We start from the raw sequence: 22,767 nt of genomic DNA, 5'->3' as shown, positions 1-22,767 counted from the left end.
GTGACCAAAATTGTAGCATTTCAAATATATGTCAATATATTTGGGAAGAATATTTTTAAAATATATTTCAAATAGATTTTTCTTCCATTTGGGATAGTTTGGAGACCCCTGCTCTAGGGTAACTATGCTAGTGTAGCACTGATGATTACCAGTTTAGGATTGAACTCTTCTGGTGACCTCCTGCGATACATTGTCATTAAGGTCTGGGTGGCAGTTGGAGCAGTGTTACCATTAAGATTTAATGGTCGATCACCATATACTTCTGTCCGGAGTCTCAGCTGAGGACTGCATGAAACAAAGCTGCTTGCTCTCGAATAAACCTAAAAAAAAAAAAACCACACAAATAAAAAAGGTACACAGTTACCAGGCATTTATTTATTATTGGTATAATGATTAAGGATGTAATAATGTATGTTCTCAAATCATAATCTAAACAATTTAAATGTATTGCACTGCATGAACATTCCTTTTTCCTAGCCTGTGCGGTCATACCTCTTCACTCATGCTGCTGTCACTCCCAGATATGTCCTTATCAAAGTACATTTTCAGGGTAGTTTGCTGCAGGAAATCAGATATCCTCTGCACAAGAAAGTCTCTGTCCTTCAAGTTGGCAAATAGGAAGGTCATTCTGTTCTTTGTGCTGATAGACAGTGGACTAGGCAGGACACTGGAACTGTCTGCCTTCTCAACGATGGTCACCTACGGAAAATGAAACTCCATTTATTTCAACAAGTATCTAGATGAGACTTTTGTATAAGTACATTTTTATTCCCCACTCTTCAAAATCCTAAAAGGGCCTATTCACACCTTTGTGTCCTGGTGTGCTGCCTTTCCAGGCATGCGTTAACATGCATTGCATTGAGGCAGCACATTCAAATAAATGGGCTGACAATGCTCAGAAATGTTAAAAAAAAAAAAAAAAAAAAAAAAACGAAACAAGAAAAAAAAAAAAAAAAGGTTTGCTACTGCAGCACACTACAGCACATGTTACTGTGAATTGTGATGTGCTGAAAGCATGCGAGTTGGAGCTGTGTTGCCTTTAGTGCACTGGAGTGCCATTCAAAATGAATTGCCCTGCAACAAGTTAATGTGTGTGGTGCCTTGCAGTAATGAGCATATTACCACAATGCACCCCAGTGTAAAAGTGTGTTTCAGCCCCAAGTTAAAGATCATTCCATGGGATGTATAAAGTGTATCTAAACCCAAAAGCAAAAATGCAATATATTCTCCACCAGAGATAAAACTAATACAATTTAAAATGTTGCACTGGGCTTATTTCATTCCGTTCTGGCTACACAAGATAAACTTCTCACTCTCCTTTTTTTCATGTTTTCAGGTCATGGTATTGTGCTGTATTGACAGGATGTGCTACAAATTATTAAAAATACTGCACAAATTATAGTATACCTTAAGCCACAATATTGTCTGCTGGGGCTGCTGGAACCATTGGCCCACACAGTGGCTAAGAGTACCCTGTTGAATCTTTTGCTATTTTATGCCTCTCCTCCCATGACAAGTTTCTGGATGAGTTTGGTTAATTCCAGCATGTCTCTGTATCAAACCACCTACGCTAATAGAGGATGCCCTTGTAAGTTTCAGAAGATATGGTCTTGCTGGCTAGATAATGCCTCCACCGCCACAATGGTTGAAGATAGAGTAGCTTAGAAGTTTATGTATCCATTTGATGTGTCATCTTCTTATTCTAAATGGTCCCTTTATTCTCTCTGAAACTGACTGGAACTACTTAAGAATTGCATGTCCAGTGACTCCCCCCTCCTGGGGTTTAGTTTAAACTTGTATTTATTTGTTATGTTGTGCCATTTTTATATTAGTAATTGTTAAAATCAATTAATCAGATTTGCAGAAAAGCAATATATTACAGGTTACATTCATTAGATGTTGTGGCTGCATAGTATTAATTTTTTTAATTTTTTTTTAAACTTAATTTTCACCTGGTGATCCAGCTAGTAAGTGTTCCTTTTCAACTTCCTTTAACAGACCAAGCTGTCCAGTAAAAGTGGCAGAGGATTGAGACAAACTATTTAACACTGACTGGGGTGATAACAAATGGTCAACTTTTATTAATTTAGTTAAAAGATTTAATCCAAATGGAAAAAAAATTCTGTAGCTGCTTAAAAGCATTAACTGGAGTTAGGCTTTAATTTATCAAGTCCATCTAAATCTACTATCCCCAGACAACAATCTTCTCAAAAGGGCATCTCCGTTGCTCCTCCATAGACAGACATAAAATGTATTACTCAAAGTGTACTTAAGCGCTGCATGGTATATGATATTTGAGTGATATAGAAGGTTTTGAGGGGATTACCTTTCATGCTAGCTGCTCCTGCCTCATAGATCTAGCGCTCGTTTTTGTCTTTGATATTATAAAATGTATTACTGGCTGGATCACCAGGTGGAAATAAAGAAAACAGAGAATATAACAGAGAACAAGTGGAGCCACCACATGTAAAGGATTGGTAAGCTGCAATATATTATATAGTGGTTTTTGGTTTTAGATAGGCTTTAAATTACGAAGGCCCATTTCACATGGGTGATCCGTTTGCTTAATCCATTCAGTCATGTTTTTATTAAGAAAAAACAGATTCAGTTAATTCATCTTCTGTTTACATCCATTTTCCTGTTTACATCCATTTTCCATCTGTTTACATCCATTTTTTTGTCTGATTCTGCTTTTCAAAACAGAGCAAAAATGCAGATTTCTTTCATTCAAAAAAACAAAAACAGATCTTAATGAAAGTGGACAAAAAAAATGAATGTAAACGGATTACATCTGTTTACCCATAGGAATGCATTGTGATCTATCACCTGTCAATAGACAGATGGAAAATGGACAAACGTCACCTGTTTACATTCACTTCCATTAAGGTTAAATTTTATTAAAAAACAGAACAATTCTGCATTTTTGTTTTTTTAAAAAAAAAAAAAAAAAAAAAAAAAAAAAAAAAGAGAAGCGAATGAAAAGTGGATGTAAATGGATTTAAAGCGGATATAAATGAGACCGAACTAAATGGAAGATGAATAAACTGATGTAAACAATGAGTTTATTCTTGGCAAAAATATGACTGAAGACGGATGAAGCAGGCGGACCACCCGTGTGAAAGGGGCCTTCGGCAATAACCTTGCATTTGTTCCAAACAATGTGACCAACAATATCTCTACTTGCTTGTACATTGTTAACCAAGTGAACTGCAACATTTCTTAAGGAAGAACTAAAGTTCACTCTAAAATTACAAGTTAAAATAGTGCATGCATGTACACTTGCAGAACATGTATGTGCAAGATTCACATGCACTGAATGTTTGGTAAATGTCAGATTCACTGCTTAATAATCATTTCTCTTGAACCTCTAAACTATACTTCACAACCAAAGTTACACTGACAGGGTTAAAATTATTTTTGTCTTCCTAAAGCCAGTTTTTCCTATTAAATGGGGGGGGGAGTTAACAAAAGAAGGTTTTTTTTTAACCTTAATGCGGGGGATGCATTTACAACCACTTTAACTTAAAAGGCCAAGTTCACCTTTGAGAGTATATTGCGTGTTACACCTGTATTTAGGGTTCTAGCTCTTGACCCCCTTCTGCTATGACAGCACGTGACAGCTGCTGTCACATTTCAAATCAGTGCAGCTGTGCAGAGCTCTGCCCGCAGAGCAGCGTCATTCATTTACAGGGATCTGTGGATGAAGAAACTACAAGTCATATCTCCCGCGTGGCAGACAGCTTGTAGTTCTCAATAGACAGAGCGTGCTGATCACTGAACTTGTAATCCATTCACACTTCCTCCAGCTTTTAAACAAACAGCCCATACAGTGGTACAAGCAGAAAGCTGGAGGGAGAGAGTTCAGGAGCCTGACATTGCACCCACAATCAACTGATTGCTGGTGCAATACTTTGCAGGTTCCTGTATGAATAAATAATAAATGCACATTTTTTTTTTCCTGCAAGAATATGTGAATGTATTATGTTTTCCTAAAAGGTGAACTTCACCTTACAGATAAACATTTTCTCACACCATCTAGTTTACTAAAGGGTCAAATGAACCACCGCTAATTATGAATGAGCAAAAGTGAGATTTTTTTTTTTTATTTCCCCTTTGTGCAAAATCATGAAATTTTAATAAAATTTTCGCAAAATGCTTAGCAGTCAATAGGGAAGGCAATATTAAAATATCAATAGAGAATACTTTTTAGTGTAGGATTAGAACTACCACTATCAGATTTTTACCATTATCAGAGACTCAGTTGGAGAGATCAATTCTCTTCTTATCTGGTTAAAACATTTGTCCCCAGGACAGGAAGTGAGGGGAAATCTTTAACAGAAACAGACAGAAGTAGGGGATTGCTAGACCCTCTGCCAACTTTTTACTGTCCATTTTTCTCCTGTAGATTTCTCCTCAATTGCCTGATAAAATGTTTCCCCCAGAACAGAAAGTGATGGAAAATCTCTCTAATGGTGCCCCGAGTAGCAGTACAACCTGACATTCTGTCCAAAACTAAAAAACAGTTTTGGGTATACATAAGCTTTCAGGTGGTTTATTATAGGATGTCGGCTGGAAGGTCTGATGAGAGCGGAGTGTCCGTTCATACTCACCAGCTTTCTATCCCTGATGAAGTCACATGATGCATGACGCAATGTGTCGGACAAAAGTGTGGTGATGTCATTTCCGGTGCGGCGATGCCAGCCGCCATCTTTGTTTACCCTTATCCCTGATTAGGGCTCTTAGCCCGCAGCTCCATGTGAGTATCTATTTATATATCTATTAAAATATGCCATTATTTACTACACTAGGAGGAGCCTTTGTGTTTCTGTTTGAGCCCTTGTGTACCAAAACGGACCCCTACTTTTAAGATATCCAAGCGAAGGAGGATTTCGACTGCACACAAGTTGACCTATTTAGGTCAGATTTGGGAGGTAAGCGCACTCCCCTGGTGGAGGTAGTCACAGCGGTGTTGGAAGTGGACATTTTGAAGAGTATTTCACATACCATGGATTGAATTAGATTTCTTTGGGACTCCTATTTATTACAGTGCATTGGCACTTGATATATGTTGATCCCCTAGCTGCTTATCTTATTTATGTCAGTACGATAGTATTTGTTATATGTGGTTGTATATTGCCTAGGAGGGTTACTGTTTGGGCATCTACTTACCATCCCTTTCTTTGTACACATTTATTTGAAAGATTATCATTTTGTTTTGTATCTAATCACTATGGTTTCATATGTTTTTAACACTATTTTTATTTACACCTAAGAGGGCAGCCGGCTCTTTATTTTTATTTATTATTTCTTGAGTTACCATTCATTGGCTTATATTTAAGGTATTTATGGTTTACTGAGTCATTTATCATTGCCCTGGGTTCAAGTATGTAGGGCTCAGCCGGGTGTTTATTTTATGATTTTTTGGTAATTGTGTTAGCGCAGCACTTTATATATAGGATTCTATAGATTTCTTCACTAATTAAGCCAAAAAAACAAAAAAATTCCACTCACTGGCAGGCTAAGCTACTGACTTCTTCTTAGTTGCTATGTAATATTTGACCACTTCAAATAAATTCTCTATTCCAAAACAAAAAAAAAAAAAAAAAAAAACAAAAACAAAAAAAACACAGCAAAAGAGAGTGAGTGCCTTGAAACAGCAGTGACAGTGTTGGATTCCCTGGGATCCATAGAATGCATCAAGACGATTTAAAATTCTGGTAACTGTCTATAAATGAAAACTCTGTTTTGGATCACCTGATGCTTTAATTATAATATATCTTGTAAAAATTTCTCCAGTAAGTGTATGTTTAATTGACATTCAAAAAGCATAATTAAACAGGTTCTGCAAAGGAGGGGGCTGTATTCATTTTCCGTTGAGCTACTTAAAAATTCCAGGATTCAGCAGTTTAATACTCATGATCTGAAATATTATTCATATTTAATATAGTTTAAAAAAAAACAAAAAACAACCAAATGGAACCATCCCACCAGATCTGCTGACAATGAACAGGTTGCCTGCGAAGGAGGTGGTGAAGGGCTGCAGGTTATATACAGTATGTTTACATCTGTTTCTAGCGGTTTGGTTAATGGAGGAAGCATAATTAGGTCCGACAGGCAGGGAAAATGTGCATAAATTACTGAGACTGGCATTAAATGGGCTAGAAAATGCTATAAAATGACTCATCTCTAAACAGAGGGGGTGAAGAACCTAATTACACGGATGGCTTAGAAAAGGTCAGAGCTGAGTGACTGCACACGGTCACAACTATATAAATACACAGACGCACCTCTCTCAGTGGAATGATTAGGCTGCACAGGTTCTCCTCTTTACTAGTGAAGCAAATGTAATTGGTGGATACAAACATCTGGCCCACAATATGTCTTTTACTGAATGGTGTCCACAGAGTACAGTCTGTATGTCCATCCAGCTTCTCATCCTTGGGGAGGCGGAAGAGGGAACGATATCGTTCGCTCTTGGCTCGAGCATCTAAATCTCTGCAATATACATACAAACAAAACCAGTTTGTCAATAGACAAGTTTTAGGAAGAGTTCAATTTAGACAAAGGGGATACACAAATTTTCCTAGCAGGACCACCACCAAAAACAAACCCACTTTAGGCCCCTTCATGCAGTCATTCCATCAGTTTTTATTCAGAACAAAAACAGACTGCATGGAATCCCTGGGGGATTATGATTATGTGTTTATTTACATCCAGTCTGCTCATGGTCATTGGACTGAACACAATAAGTTTGCATCCTGGTCTGCTTTTGCAGGCCTGACCAGATGTGGTTGGATAAAGACAGAAATATGTCCATTTACTGGCTGCCCATAGGGATTACATGGGTTTGTTTTTTCCACACGTGATGGAGGCTGCAGATATCACCCCTGCAGGTAACACCCCTTTCCATTCTCATCCAACTCAGCAGGGGATAAGTCAATGTATGCTCTGCTGGGACAGAAAAGAGAGTGTCTATGTGAAAGGGGCCAAAAAGTCCAATGGTGGCCACACAGACAAACTCAATTGGTGCGATCACATATCGGATACAAATCACAAACCAGAGACCTCCTGTTGAACTATGTAGAGAGCTTTAGATTGATTTCAGCTTGGCTGTGATGGAATTTTGTCTATCATTTCTGCCTGCTCATACAAATGCAGATACATTCAATTGATCATGACTGATTGCATTTACTTTCAATATTTTAGTCAAATGCAAAGCACAGAAAAATGCTGTGTGTGTTGCATTCAATATTTTAATGATGGATTGCTTTTTTCAAACACAGTTTGTATGCCCACCTTTATATTTAAGTTGTAATAATGGTTTAAGTTATAAGAGTATCAAAGGTTAAAGAAGAACTCTGTTAACAGCAGAACAGGATAATAGGATTGGTTCTCTAGCTCCCTTGTCTCCTCCTCTCATGCTCATCTCCAGGACTTCTCCAGAGCCTCCCCCATCCTATGGAACTCTCTACCCCAATCTGTCAGACTAGTACCTACTCTGCCCACCTTTAGGCGATCCCTGAAAACCTCTCTCTTCAGGGAAGCCTATCCTGCCTGCTAATAACCGAATCTTAAATTTTCTTCCCATCAGTCCATCCCCCCAGTTATTACCTCTTGTACCACCAGTCTCTCCCTATTATATTGTAAGCTCCCTGGAGCAGGGCATTCCTTACCCTCTTGTATTGAACTGTATCGTTACTGTATTGTTTCCTCTTATAATGTAAAGTGTTGCGCAAACTGTTGGCGCTATATAAATCCTGTATAATGATAATTTATGAATTAGCTTTACTGTATTTATTAATTTGTCAACCCAGCAAATATGCTTTATAAAGAGGGAATGCGCGGTAAATGTCTTTAAAAATATGACCCAATTTTTGCAACTTTCCCTCACCGTTTTAGGGCAGATACTTTTTTGGGGGATTTCTTTTTCAGTTTGGGAAGAGATCGGTCCTGCTCAAAGCCTTCATTGTCCAGAAGCTGCCTCATAGCTATGTTGGCAAGCTGCTCCATTAATTTGAATGTCTCTGTGATGTTGAGAAAGACGGAGAAGAAATGTTCACTAGACCGGGTGCTGACTTTAATCATGTCAGGAAGAAGCAGGGTGGCGGTCTTTTCCAGCTGCGTTATATCCACCCAACGGATCACCAGCTTGGCTGAAAGAGAAAGATGACAGCATGTCAAAAACAAGAATATCACTGTCATTGCCTGGGGTTTAGCCCTCAGTGGCAAATTTAATTACTAGCAGTGGCCTAATAGTATGATCAAAAAAGGACCGGGCTATTACATCTTCCCAAGTTTTGTTAATGAAACATTCTGTATATTGGATTCAAGATTCCAGTATTGACAACATGGAGCAGTAACTTTTAAAAAACCCTGACCTCTAACCTGGCTCTCCCAGTAGAGATAAATATATTTAGTATAAAGAACATAACAGTCTATCCAAACTATAGTCAGGTCTCCGTGCTATATAGGACTCTGTCATATACATTGACTCTTCATGTGTGTACTATGTTTATAGAGATTTTCACAGTACTGTGGGAGCCTGAGACTATAAAGATATTCATAGTGCTTGTGGAACAGGTGTAGAGTGGTGCAGCTGCAGTGAACACACAGAGTCCCAGGATGCAGTAACGGTGGAACTGAAAAAGTTGCAAATAGCACAATAGTTCAGCAGGAAGTCCACCCAACCAGGGACTAATGCAGCAGAGAATCAGCGGTAGTATGCCCGGAATGAAGATAGTGCTTGCCAAGGGTGATTGAATGCAACATTGCCAGTCCAACCCAAACTGGGAGCTTGCTGGAGTGCAGACGTAGGCCCTGAGCTGTCCCTACTTAAAAAAAAGGGACTTAAGTAGGGACAGCTCAAGGAACCTAAAAGAACTGCGTGACCCAAGAAGGCCGCCAGGGTCATGTAGCCAACCTGAACACTGCTTCAGTAGACAAAGGGAATCACAGAGAAGCCACAATTCTCTAGTCTTCCCTTTCCAGCTCTACTGCTTCTCCAGACTAGGCGGTACCTGCCTACACGCTATGTACAGCTTAAAAAGGACAGGCATATCAAAGAATGGCAAAGAAAGTCCAAATTAGGGAAAAAATTGCAAATAAAAATGCAACATGGTTGTAAAACAGATTGCAAAATAGACCTATATAGTGGTCGTCATACAAAATTACACTTTTCAGCTGGCTTAAAGGCCAACTCCACCTCACGAGTGCAGTAAGAACCACACTCTTAGTCCATTGACAATCTCTTCAGCTCTCCAGCTGAAAGTCTGTACCTTAGTATGCATATAAGCTGGAGGAAGAGTCTGCAGAAGCCTGGCATTGCACCCACAATCCACTGATCGCAGGTGCAATGCTTTGTAGGCTCCTATGAAAAAAAATAAATAAATTTAGATGCACATTTTTTCCCCTGCAAATAGGTGTGCAATTATTATTATTTTTTTTAATGACTAGATTTAAGAGTAATTAATCAGTATAATGCAAGGTAACTGCAAAAATGCTAAACCAAAGTGTGTGGTGTTCAGGCTGCTGCAGTGACCTTACACTTTAAGGCTCATGTATACAGATGTACATACAGATGCATAAACACAGCATAAATAGAATGCGCCTGTAATTGTGGTGGAGCATGGGTGGAGTGAAGAGTAGGTGAATATGTGCAGCTTGTGGGGCTGGCATTAAAGCATACCTGTTCTTGCTCTGCATGGGTACGATTACTGTTACATTTGTTCTACAGTTGAGAGGCAGATCTGTAGTGGTGCATTTACATTGTACTAATGGTTTATAAGTTACAAGTGTATCAAAGGTTAAAAGAAGAACTTGTATGTTAACAGTAGAACAGAATAATTGGATTGGTTCGGATTTATGAATTATCTGTTAGTTATTCAGATTTATTCTACAAGTATTGTTACTATAAGTATTATATTACTCTACCTTTATCAGAAGCCTGTATATATATTTCTATGCATGGGAGGGATTCAGATGTTCTTTTGCAAACAGTTTAATGTGGAGATTGCCCAGAGTCCATACAACCTCATGGACACAAACGTGGCTGCACTAAATTTGAAACCGTTTATGTATAAGAGGTTTTTTTTTCTCATATTACCTTCTTTCCCTAGCAGGAAGGAATAGAAACAAAGGTGATTGATGCTCAAGTACATCCATCCTTGCCGGGGAACTCTGCCCTTCCAGTAACTGCAGGAGTAGTAATTCACCAATTTCTCTTCATCTGGCATACCAAAAAGCTTGTGGAACTTAACAATCGCCTCTTTAAACTTGTCTGTATCATCGTCTTCTTTAACACCATTAATTTTATTATATTCTGCAATGATACCCTATAGAACAAGAAAGCTGTAGTTATTTGTGGTAAGACACAGTACTTCTTATAAGGTTAAATCGACCATTGTCATAACTTGCTGCTCCTTATCTGTGAAGTTTCACAAAGTACAATACCAAGCTTATGTCAAATTTTATTAAGATCTATACAATTTATTTTTAGAGTCATGAAAGCCAAGGTAAATGTGCACCAGTTTTAAAGTGGATCTTTACCCCAAACCCCCAATTTTTTATTTTTTTTACCCCTGTTCACGGTGTATTTTGCACATTTCAGATACTCACCCAACCAGTGGATATAGTGTAGTTCCGCCGAAATCCACTTGTCTTCTGCCAACATGTTTGGGACGTCATTGAGAGGCCCACTTGCTATTCTGGGTTCTGCTAGCTTTTCTTCTGATAACGCACTGCTAGGCCTGCCCCCCCTCTTTTATGATAATGCCTCCTGGGATATGTGACTTGTTTTTTTGTGTGTATCCCAGGAGGTACAGTGAGTACAGTGCATGTCAAACACAAAATTAAAAAAAAAAAAAAAAAAATCCAAAACATAGCACTATTATTATTGAGGGAGGAAGGAAGGAGGTGGAGAGGAGAAAATCCACTTTAAAAACAGGAGATACATGCTTTAGGAACCCTGCCTTAAGCTTAGTTTAAATGTGTTTTAATAAGGTCCACCCATGATTTCCACTGCTGTCTGGGAAAGGAGTCACGCTTAGTAAATTGCTTGCAATCTCAACTTCAAGGACATCTACTATCCTATGAGATAACCATAGCGGTCTGCCTGGCCTATCAAATCTGCATTAGCATGTGACAGACGTTAATATTACAAGATACAACTGATCAGAGAGAATCTTTGCAGCTGTTTTTGGTGCCCTTTACTCGTAACCCTCTCACCCTGGACAACTGAGCCAACACACTTTGCAAAAGAAGATTGACGGAGTGGAAGTTTGTCTGTCTGATGCCATTGGTGGGTCTGGTGTGTGTATAGGGTAGTAACTAGAAAAATCACCAGTAAGAAGGCTAAGAGAGCCTGAAAAACCCAGCAGTTCCTTTGGGGATCATTGCTACATATAAAAACCAATATCATCAGATCCTTATATAGAGGTCATGGCAGAAACAAGCTATGACAAGTAGTTTAAAGTGGAAATAGCAAGCAGAAAATTGGTGGAGGGCCAAAATTCAAATATACTGTACATTGCTTAGTAAATAGGAAAGCACTTTGCAAGTGAAATGGATAAGAAAAAAAAAAAAGCTTGCCAAGATGACAGTCTGCTTTTAATAGATATTTTTTAAAGTTCGTAATCATCTTTTCAAACATTTTATCTTCTTCTGCATCCATTCAAATATCTAATGCTTTTTTTTTTTTGGATAAGGGTATTACACAAGCTATTATATTTATAAATAAAGCCAATTTAAATATTTGAACCTAGCAGTCTGACAAAGGATGTATTTATCTATACAGTCCCATTTTTCAAATTAAGCGGAAAACCTATTGGCAAAGAGTATGCTGGGCAATTAAAATGTAATCATTACCCACAACCCCAGCTCTTACTTATGCAAATATTACAAACAGTGACCAGTAGTTAGAAAGAGTTGAACTGTATTAAAAATTAAAATTAAAAAGATTCACTTCCTATTTATCTGAATGAATTATTATACGGAATAGAAAAAATATAACAATAATAATAATAATAAAAAAAAATATAATAATGTTTGTGGGCTTTGACAGCAAGATTTCTCTGCTGGATTTCTGTACAATTAGGACTTTCAATTTCTATGCTGCATTCTCTATATTGTAAAATAAATTGGATTTTCCAACAGGGAATTTGATGGCATTAATGATGGTCAAGGTAGGGGAGTTAAACTGGAACATGGAATGCAGACACAAGGCCACAACACCACCCAAGTGATCCAAGAATACCACTGGGTCAGGGGCGGACTGACCATTTGGAAACGCGGGCACTGCCCGAGGGCCCAGGGTCAGTAGGGGGCCCCATGAGATGCCCCTGGTACCTTTTTCATAGGCTTTTTTGAGTTTGGGCAAGGACGCCCCATGATCCCCTATTGCCCGGGGGCCCCATGAGTTGTCAGTCCGCCCCTGCACTGGGTAGATCAGCCCACTGACATCTGTAGTTTACACCAGAACACCACAGTTTGATCCAAATAATGTAGGAAAGCTATTATGTTATTTTGTCGAATATATATAGATATATTTTCATATAAATAAAAAACCACCTGTATTTTTCCTTTAACAAATGTGGTGATGTCATTTTCATTTTCAAAAATGGAGAGAGTCTGCAGCAAGTTCACTTCAAGCCATTCCCAGTGCTCAGTCACCTCCCTCCGAGAGCCTCCTGGAAACAAGAGATTCAAAATTATTGCATCATCTTCATTGTTAGATTTGTTAATAACGGGATGTGTTATTCTGAAAACTAAATGGGGAGTACTGGAAAGATAAAACATTTGAATATATTTTAATTATAAAATGAGCCAGTGTAAAACAACTGTACCAAAAAAATCACAGATTAACAATTTATTCCAAACCCAGTCTGTCAGAATTCAGGCTTGATGCAGCCCACAGACAACACAATCAATTGATTCCATTTTATTGGACACTGCCCTCTGATTGTGCAGGTTGGACAAACCTTGTTATCTGAAGGTTCCACTAATTGTGCCTGCATATTTGTCCACTCTCTGATTTATTTAGTTAGCCAAGCATGAAGTCCTGCAGATTTTTAAGCCTAGTAAATATGCACCTAGCTATTAAATAGCTGGAATGGTCAATGCCATCATACAAGGGCCATAACTGCATTCCATACAAGACTGTGTCTACTATAACCCTTGCCAATTTTTAGATAATATACCTAGAAAACATGACGTGCAGCTTACCACAAGCAATAGTCCAGTACACAAGGGAGTCTGGAGTCTGATAAAGGATGCGATATGGTGCCACTCTTGCACTTGAGTCCAAAACAACATCAAGTGTCCCAACTAATAAACCTGAAAATTAACAGGAAATTTGTAAGCGACAATCAGGACTGAGATAACAGTGATGAGATATCAAGTCATAGTTAGGATTAATGAATCATGCTTATTAAGCTGCGATAGTTGATACAAACCACTTAATATTGTATATATAAATTTTTTCCATGAACATAGGGAACTACCAATTATAAATCAATAGATACATAAGAGTACATATCTGACTCTTTACCTATGCCATATATTTAACCACCTTAATGCTGGACATTTTCACCCCATTTCTGCCCAGGCCAATTTTCAGATTTCAGTGCTGTCACACTTTGAATGCCAACTACTCAGCCATGCAACACTCTACCCAAATTAAATTTTGTGATTAGCCCATGTACCCTGTGATCACCGTGACCAATGATTGAGATCACCGGGAGTACAAAATGAATAAAATCCATTTTGCACAACTGACATGTGATTGCTGGGATTGGTCACAATGATTACATGGTACCAGGGGTGGCCTGGTACAAGAATCAGTCTTCTTGCTGTGTCCAGTGGACATAGCAGGTAACAGATCCCGCAACTGTGTTCCCCCTATGGCACGCATGAGGCACATGAGTGGGATGACATCATATGATATCCTCCCAAGATAATAGACTGGGCAGGGGTTGGGTTATATAATATTATATAGGGCTAAAATAAACCACAAATTCCTTAACAAATATAAATCACATACAATATGATGAATGCACACACATGGCTAGAGACTGAGATAAATAATCTTTAGTAAATATAAGGTCACACATTTTTTACCATATTGGATAGAGTAGAGAGCAAACTGCTGCCAGTCTTTATTTTTTGGTTGGGGGGGGGGATATTGTCCATTAAGGAGATTTCTCTTTATCCCTGCACTATAGATAACAGGAAGGGAGATGATATCTTTCCAATGTGAGTTCAATCCCCTCTGAGACAGCTGTCATGGGTACAAATGTCACATGTCCCAGTTTGAAGATTTACCATGTCCCCATTGGGAGATTTAGCTTTACTGCCCTTAGTTTCATTCAAAGTGAGAGGACTATTTGGTAGGGTGAGTGCCAGTCCTATCGAGGGGTGAACATAAATAGGGAGGCGGATTTCAGCTATTATTAGGATATTAGATTCTGCTGGAATTTACAAGGCTTTATTGAACAAATAATTGAGTTATATACTTGCTATGTATTTATTTAGACTTGCACAGGAAACATGATGGATATGAAGATTAAGTGAACACTTGAACATGAGACATTGGCTCAGTGTCATTTCGGCGTTATAGATTTTAGATTCTTGTAAAGATTCAAAATAACTGCTCCACAGCCCAAGTGATATATGTAGCCAAGCTGGAACATTTGGATGCTTGAATGAGATGTTCTCCAGTCACTTTGTGGAGCAGTCCCCTTTGGATTTAGGGTAAATGAAGCTCTGTTGTAATTTCCACCTATAACATAATAGCACTTGACTGCCCCAGCACCATTAACTGCATTGTGTGAAAAGCGGGGGGGAGTAACATACTTGCCCATATCCCAAAGTAACTAAGAATTTAGAAGGGGGGCTGCAAAAAGTCCATGGACTGGAGGGCCTGTACACTGGATACATTGAGTTTTTATTAAAAAAAAAAAAAAAAAAAAAAAGAGTCTATTTAAATTCTATTTTAAAAAAAATATGTTGCTGTTAAGGAATACCATTATAAATAACTAATTTGCTACACAAATGACAGGGTTCACACTCTACCACAGTTTCAACACAGTGTTCATTCACTACATGGCTGCAAGAGAATAGTTTGTCTTTTTATAAATTGCTATCTTAGAAAATACATAATTATAAAAGCAACCCCATCAAGGTTACATGAGCAAGCAGATCATCTATGGTCAAAGGAGGATGGCATGCTAATGTTCACATGCTCACATTTTCGCATGCTGCTCCTTTTAACTGAAATCAATAAATGGTTTCTGCTTTAACAGTTTCTATATAAAATGTTTTTATGAGCAATGTTTATGCCTGTCCATAAAGCTATTAGACCACAAAGATAGATTTCAAGAGGATTTTGTATATGGCAAATAAAAATGAATGCTAAAAGGAAAACTTCTGGAAGAAAATGCAAGTACAGGAGTTTTGCTAAGGGAAGTTAATATGCATTTAAAAAATGTATACCACAAAGTATTATATAAATATGAATTCTTATTTAAGACCCATTGTGATATATCAGCACAGAAGTTTCACTTTCAATGCAGGCCCTTTGCTTGCCTGGGACATATGATTGCAATGATACTAAGTGTAATCTGCTGCTCCCCAACCAATGTCTGCATATAATGACCTGGAGTGCATTGTCATGAGATGTTGAGCCCCCAGCTTTCTTGCGAGGCAGCAGTAAGCCCCGGTTCACACTACTTCGACTTATGACACAAAGTCACATGACAAGTCAAAACACATTTGTTTCAATGGCTGCGATCTTAATCAATGCAACTCAAGTTGCAGTTTGTGCGACCTGAGTGCCATAGACCAGGGTTTCCCAACCTTTTTTCAGTCAAGGCACCCTTTAAAAATGATGGACAGTCCTGAGGCACCCCATTCTAAAATGTGAAAACTATTCGAATAGTTTTATATAATGCAGAAACATCCACACACATAGGACACCCAATGTTAGAGGTGATGTATTCTTCCAAAGCAAAACACACCTTTGCACACTGGTACTGAGTAGTATTCCAATGTTTCTCTTCTCTCTCAGTTTTTCTCCATCACTGAGCTAATGTAACCCCAGCACTGATGGAGAAGTGGCAGGGGAGGGTCAAACTAGGATAATGTGCAGGCAACTGACTTCCTCCTTATCAACTGATGGTGTCATTGGTTGTCAGGATGTAGGCGGCTAGAAGTCTGTAATGGTACACAATGAAAACCTGTGGCTTTGTGTAACTAAAAAGGCAGGCTTGTTCCACCCGCTGGTTTGTATACAAGTTTTGGGCAATTTTTAGACATTTTGCCAAGGCATCCCTGAAGAAACCTCAAGGCACCCCAGGGTGCCTGGGCACACTGGTTGAGAAAGGCTGCCATAGACTGCATTGTTTAATCATAAAAGTCACAAAGAAATCACAAGTATGTCACAGGAATGTGAACTGAGCCCAAGGCACTATGTCATCACTCACGCCTCACTGAAGTCAGGTCTGAGGCAAGTATTTTTTTCATTCTTAATGCAAGATTTTTTTTTTTCAATACCATTTACATTTTTTTTTGGGGGGGGGGGGGACTGACAGTACCATTTTCATAGGTGGTCTGCTTTAAATCTGATCTCCAAGCAAACAGCTCTGTATACATATGCAATTAATTTATGAGACCTGTTCTATTTAAAGAATTTGTATTTCTATTTATTCAGCCCCAAGATTCACACAGCTCCACCACACAGCACAGACCTGCCAGGGGAGGAGACCTGAATTTCAGCACACTGATATGCTCATCTACCTGGCACTCTTCTTTCTCCTCCTAACAGCATGTTCCTTGCACTGAACCACACCTGCTGCCCCAACCCCACCCCACCCCACTATTCATGAGTTCTTTTGTACAGTGACTGCAAATAGCTGATGCCAAGTCAGATTCAAATACCAGTACAATTTGCATTTAATGAAAACTTTGAATGATGTATTAATGATTACAGAGCTACATTCATTTATGTTCAGCTATAAAGCAGGGAACGAATGCATAGGTGGAATCACAGCAAATAATGATCATGTTCTGGTCAATACAGAGCTGACTCTTTTGAGGGTAGGAATGTATTTACTGCACCAAAAAGAAGGTAATTGAAAGCCTGAGAGCCTTGATGGAGAATAAGAACAGGAAAGGCTTGCTGGTCAGGTTGCTGAACATGCAGAAATGTGTATGACTATTGGCTATAGAAGAGGGCTTGGGAAGCTAGGGGATAGGTGAACGGAAATCACACTTTACCGAAAGTTCTTCCACCTGCCAGAGAACCTACTACCCTCTCTAGTCTAATGTACTGTCACAGCTTTACTTTTTACCTTGCCAATCAGTGAATTGGTTGTGTCCAGTTTGGGCTTTGGGTAGTTGGATAGAATAAATGGTGGATGGTGAGGGCAAGCTGTCAGACTACGTTATGTAGTTGGGTACTTATTTTACATGGAAGGGACCCAAATGTTTTTCATCAATTGAATGTTATTGGTTCATTTGCAGTGGTTTTGTTAAAGCCATCCTATCAGAAGGTCCCTACAACAGTACAACTAATTACACTCACCTCTTCAGCAGTCCTTGTATCCACTCCTCTTTATTCCAGGGCTACAGCCACAGCCAGACGTTTTAGCACATGGCACTTCCAGGAGTGTTGGATGCCTGTGTCCCCTGTTGCACAATGTGGTTCCATCCACCAACCTCTATAAAACTAAAAGGACACAGCAGTGACATAGGGGTCAGAGGAAAGCGAGTGGTGGGGGAGACAGGAATCCAAAACTTTAGGAAGTGTCAAATGCCAAAGTCTGGTGGAGGTTGCAGCACTGGAATTGAAGACGTGTATAACATTTCTTTATTTGCAGAGATTTTTTAAAAACTTGACAGGGTCACTTTAACTCATTAAGGCTGTGGCCCCATCTTTCCCAAATGCGCAAAGTGGTTATTTGGGTAAGGCCTTCATCACCTATTTCACTCCCTTTTGGAATAGTGCTATGTAGTATTTGTACTACTATGCTGCACAGCAGCCATATGCAATGATCAGCCATAGCTTTATGATCACTGACAAAATTAGGTGAACAACATTGAATACCTTGTTACAATGGCATCTGAGAGATAGCAGGATATATGAGGCAGCAAGTAAACATGTTGCTCCTGAAACTAATTTGTTGAAAGCAGAAACAAAAAAAATATCAGTTTGTTGTGTATGGGGCTGTGCAGCCACTGACCCATGTCCACAGCCAAAAGCACTTACAATGGGCACATAAGCATCAGAATGTGATTTTGGAGCAATGGAAGATGGTAGCCTGGTCTAATGAATTGCATTCCTTTTACATCATGTGGATGGCCGGGTGCATGTGCATCACTTGCATAACTCAGATCAAAACTTCCTGCGCTCAAGTGTGGTGGTTAAGAATAGAACAGACTTTCCTCTTGGCTGGTCTTGCAGGTAAAATGCACAAACGCCTGCCCTCAAGACTCTGGGTAACTTTTACGCAAACTATAAAACAACAAGAGAGAGGGCGCACAGACCTAGTGCTTTACCATAATTTAATAACTCATTGTGATGCTTTGGACAATGTTCTGCTGGGAAACCTTGGGTCCTGCCTTCAAGTGAATGTTGATTGACACGTACCACCTACCTAAGCATTGTTGGTGACCAAGTACACACCTTCATGGAAACCATATTCCTTGAAGGCAGTGGCATTTTTCAGCAGGACAATGCGCCCTGCCACACTTAAAAAATGGTTCAAGAGTGGTGTGAGGAACGTGAGTTTAAAGCGTTGAACTGGCCTCCAAATTTTCCAGATCTGAATCCAATTGAGCATCTGTGGGATGTGCTGGAAAAACAAGCCCAATCCATGGAGGCTCCACCTCACAACTTACAGGACTTAAGGATCTGCTACTGATGACCTGGTGCCAGATACCACAGTATGCCTTCAAAAGTCTAGTGGCGTCTATGCCTTGATGGCTCAGGGCTGTTTTGGTGATAAAAGTTGCTGTTTTGGTAGTGAAAGGGGAACCTACTCAATATTAAGTCAGTGACCTTAAAAGTTATGGCTGATCAGTGCATATGAACAATAACTGTGCAGCATATGAATAATAAGTGTGTAGCCAGGTGCTGGGCTACAACAATATGGAGGAAACATTGCCTTTTGTTCTGAGATATTTTTGGAAACACTGATGTTGCGCTGCACCAATTCTCCAGCCATCAGTAGCAGTGCTAAAGCCAAGCAAGCCCATAGAATTCCATGATGAATGCTGAGAATCCTGGGAGTTGTAGTTTGAGATGAGAGCAATATATTGGGACGAATAGACCCCTTACACTACAGGTCCCAATAGGTACTGTGCAATAGGAGTGAAGAGATGATTTTTATTATATTTCCTGGAAAATTTCTTCTATTTGGTACCAAGGGAGCTAGAGAGCACCTCTATCTGGATATTCGCCTGCCGGCGGGAGACCATGCCAGCAGAGATCTGAGCCTGAGACTGGAGTGAGGACACTGAAGGGCAGCCCAGCATCACTCGCATCACAGTGACAGAGACTTCAGTGTCCACCCTCCCTTTGCTTCCCATCACTGATCACTGGAAGCTTTCAGGGAGAGACATCCCACCTTCTATTCTTCCACCAATACATTTTCAGAACTTGGCAAATTATATTTTAATACTGTTGTAGCTGAGGTGGTTTTTCAACTTTTTATGCTGATCTGGATGCCAAATATCATCTTATGCCTAGTCTATCACTTGTATGCTAAATTGTGTTAATAACATTTTAATCCCATTTTATGCTTCTGTAGTTACCAACCATATTGGGTGACAGCATGTTAAGTTTGCCTTTACTGCCTGCTTTAGTGATTGTTTTAATTGATATAGAACCACTACTAGGTACTAAGTAGTACTATTAGTGATTCCCTGGGATATTGTACACTGCTCAACAAAAATTAAAGGAACACTTTTTAATCAGAGTATAGCATCAATTCAATTAAACTCCTGGGATATTGATCTGGTCAGTTAAGTAGCAGAGGGGGGTGTTAATCAGTTTCAGCCTATTTTGGTGTTAATGAAATTAACAACAGGTGCATTAGATGGGCAACAATGAGATGACCCCCAAAACAGGAATAGTTTTACAGGTGGAGGCCACTGACCCTTTTTTCCTACTCCTCTTTCCTGACTGTTTTTCACTAGTTTTGCATTTGGCTAGGATCAGTGTCACTACTGGTAGCATGAGGTGATACCTGGACCCTGCAGAGGTTGCACAGGCAGTCCAACTCCTCCAGGATAGCACATCAATACGTGCCACTGCCAAAAGGTTTGCTGTGTCTCCAAGCACAGTCTCAAGAGCATAGAGGAGATTCCAGGAGACAGGCAGTTACTCTAGGAGAGCTGGACAGGGCTGTAGAAGGTCCTTAACCCATCAGCAGGACCGGTATCTGCTCCTTTGTGCAAGGAGGAATAGCAGGAGCACTGCCAGAGCCCTACAAAATGACCTCCAACAGGCCACTGGTGTGAATATCTCTGACCAAGCAAACAGAAGCAGACTTCATGAGGGTGGCCTCAGGGCCCAACGTCCTCTAGTGGGCCCTCTGCTAACTGCACGGCACCATAGAGCTCGATTGGCATTTGCTATTCAACACCAGAATTGACAGGTCTGTCATTGGCGCCCTGTGTTTTTCACAGATGAGAGCAGGTTCACCCTGAGCACATGCTGCCGCCAGGTTGCACCTCAGACTGTCCAGGAGCTCAGTGATGCCCTGGTCCAGATCTGGGAGGAAATACCCCAGGACACTATCCGTCGTCTCATTAGGAGCATGCCCCAACATTATCAGGCATGTATACAAGCACATGGGGGGCAAACAAACTACAGAGTACTATTTTGGTTGCTGCAATGAAATTTCAGCAAAATGGACTAACCTGCAGCTTCATTTTATCACTCTGATTTTCAAGGTTTCTTTGAATTCAGTCCTCTGTAGGTTGATAATTTTCATTTCCATCAAATGATGGGGCATCCTTACATTCCTAACACATTACCCAGTCCATATCAGTATAGATATTCAGCATGATATTTTTCCCCATTGAGATCTGATGTGTTTTCAAAGTGTTCCTTTAATCTTTTTGAGCAGTGTATCTTTACACACTCATCCTGGTGTGTTGGAGTGGCTGAGGTGTTTTAGAAATGGTTGAGGCAAAGAACAGAGGACCCATCCTAATCAGCGGCTCTTACAGGGGTAGTGCTACAAGTACAATGTGCAACTATAAGCAAAGTGCAGCGTCCCACAGCAGCTAATCTTATTACAAGTCATGGTGGTCAGATGGGTTATTATTATAATGTGCACTACCATAAAAAAGAAGTTCATCTGTCTGGATGGAACAGTGTAGCAGTAATGCCTTTAGTTCCTAATTATAGGTCAGTGTGCATGTTTGTATAGTTCACATATTCAGTGAGAAGTAAACATAGTTCAACAAGTGTCATAGACCAGAGAAGCAGCCGATTGTTATAAATTTTGAAGGAGTCATTCATTCCTTACACTTGTCTGAAAACAACCAGCAAACATTTCCAGGTACTGATGTCACTTTGTTGTCATGCTGTCAGGGGACTATGAAAAAAAAAGTGTTCATTGGTCATAGCTCTATAGTACACAAACTACATGCAGACCATATTGCAACACTTCTTTATGAATTGTAAGAAAGCTCCACTATTTAGTCATTTTAGAAAAACTGAGATTCAGGTTTCTTGTAATTTAGATTAGCCAATAAAAATTACATTGCATTTGTTTAACCCCTTAATGACCAAGGTCAAAACAAAAACTTAAAGTGTTACTAAACCCACAACAGTAAAATCAGTAAAACATGCTGGTTATATTCCCTGTGGAATCTAAGGGGTTAAGCCTCTGCATTGTGTAAAAAAGACTGTTTGATTCCGACTTCTCTGATCCTCCCCTTCTTCTCTGATCCTCCCCTTCTTCCAGTGTCCCCCTCTTATCTCCTGATAAGACATATGGTGTGGAAACACTCTGCACAAGCTCAGTTTGGTGTGTAGAGCTAGAGAGGTTTCTTTTTTCTTGGGAGAGTGCATGTGATCAGCACAGGGCCAAATCAGCACTGTCCAGACAGAGGTCAGGGGTTCTGCATCCTTCTAGGGCAGAATGAAAACTTCTACAAGCTTTAACATGTGCTCAGCTGAACACTGATAGAATTCAATAGACTGCTCTAACTGGTGATGAGAAAAGGTATTTAGCAGTTTATATTTACTAAAATAAATTGTATGTTCATGTTCTATGTACTGTGGGAGACCAGATATAGTGAATGTAGGGTCCTGGGTTTAGTAACACTTTAATGCCAAGACCCAATTTTGCAACTTTGACATGTGTCAGTATAACTGTTCATATCATTGTAACTACTTAGTATAGCCAGGTGAGTTATTTATTTCAGGTACTTGTATAGCGCCGTCAATTTACGCAGAGTTATAATTTTTTTTTTTTCAGGACAGATTGGGCTTTCCATTTGTGGGAAATGTTAATAGAGATCTCCTGATTTTATATTATTATGAAAAGAAGACTGTCCCAAAATAGTAGAAAACAAAAAAATCTATAATATTTTTTACACTCTAGGCCTATTTTTATGCCATTACCAAGACCAACCATGAAAAAACCTGCAAAATAAATTCTACTCAGAAATTGCAGCAATGCCACATATATCTACATGGTCTGTTTGTTTGTACCCATAGTCAGGCCAAGAAAAAAAAAAATATAAGACACACATTTT

General features: G+C 39.4%; 1 protein-coding gene across 1 annotated transcript in view; it reads right to left on the bottom strand.

The window, feature by feature from the left end:
- TBC1D9 (TBC1 domain family member 9) overlaps nucleotides 1-22,767 on the bottom strand; it is a 60,955-nt gene that overhangs the window by 24,750 nt on the left and 13,438 nt on the right. Inside the window, exons 2-8 of the mRNA XM_089693883.1 lie at nucleotides 13,219-13,329; nucleotides 12,565-12,683; nucleotides 10,103-10,331; nucleotides 7,892-8,153; nucleotides 6,288-6,495; nucleotides 493-699; nucleotides 150-320 (exon numbers count right to left, since the gene is read on the bottom strand). Of these exons, the coding sequence (XP_089550009.1) occupies nucleotides 150-320; nucleotides 493-699; nucleotides 6,288-6,495; nucleotides 7,892-8,153; nucleotides 10,103-10,331; nucleotides 12,565-12,683; nucleotides 13,219-13,329 (1,307 nt within the window). The remainder of the gene's footprint in view (nucleotides 1-149; nucleotides 321-492; nucleotides 700-6,287; nucleotides 6,496-7,891; nucleotides 8,154-10,102; nucleotides 10,332-12,564; nucleotides 12,684-13,218; nucleotides 13,330-22,767) is intronic.

The sequence above is a fragment of the Staurois parvus genome, unplaced genomic scaffold (assembly GCF_062004578.1).
Source record: "Staurois parvus isolate SC_StPar_1 unplaced genomic scaffold, SC_StPar_1.0 ptg000639l, whole genome shotgun sequence".
Taxonomy (NCBI): domain Eukaryota; kingdom Metazoa; phylum Chordata; class Amphibia; order Anura; family Ranidae; genus Staurois; species Staurois parvus.
This window is presented reverse-complemented; position numbering and strand designations above follow the sequence as displayed.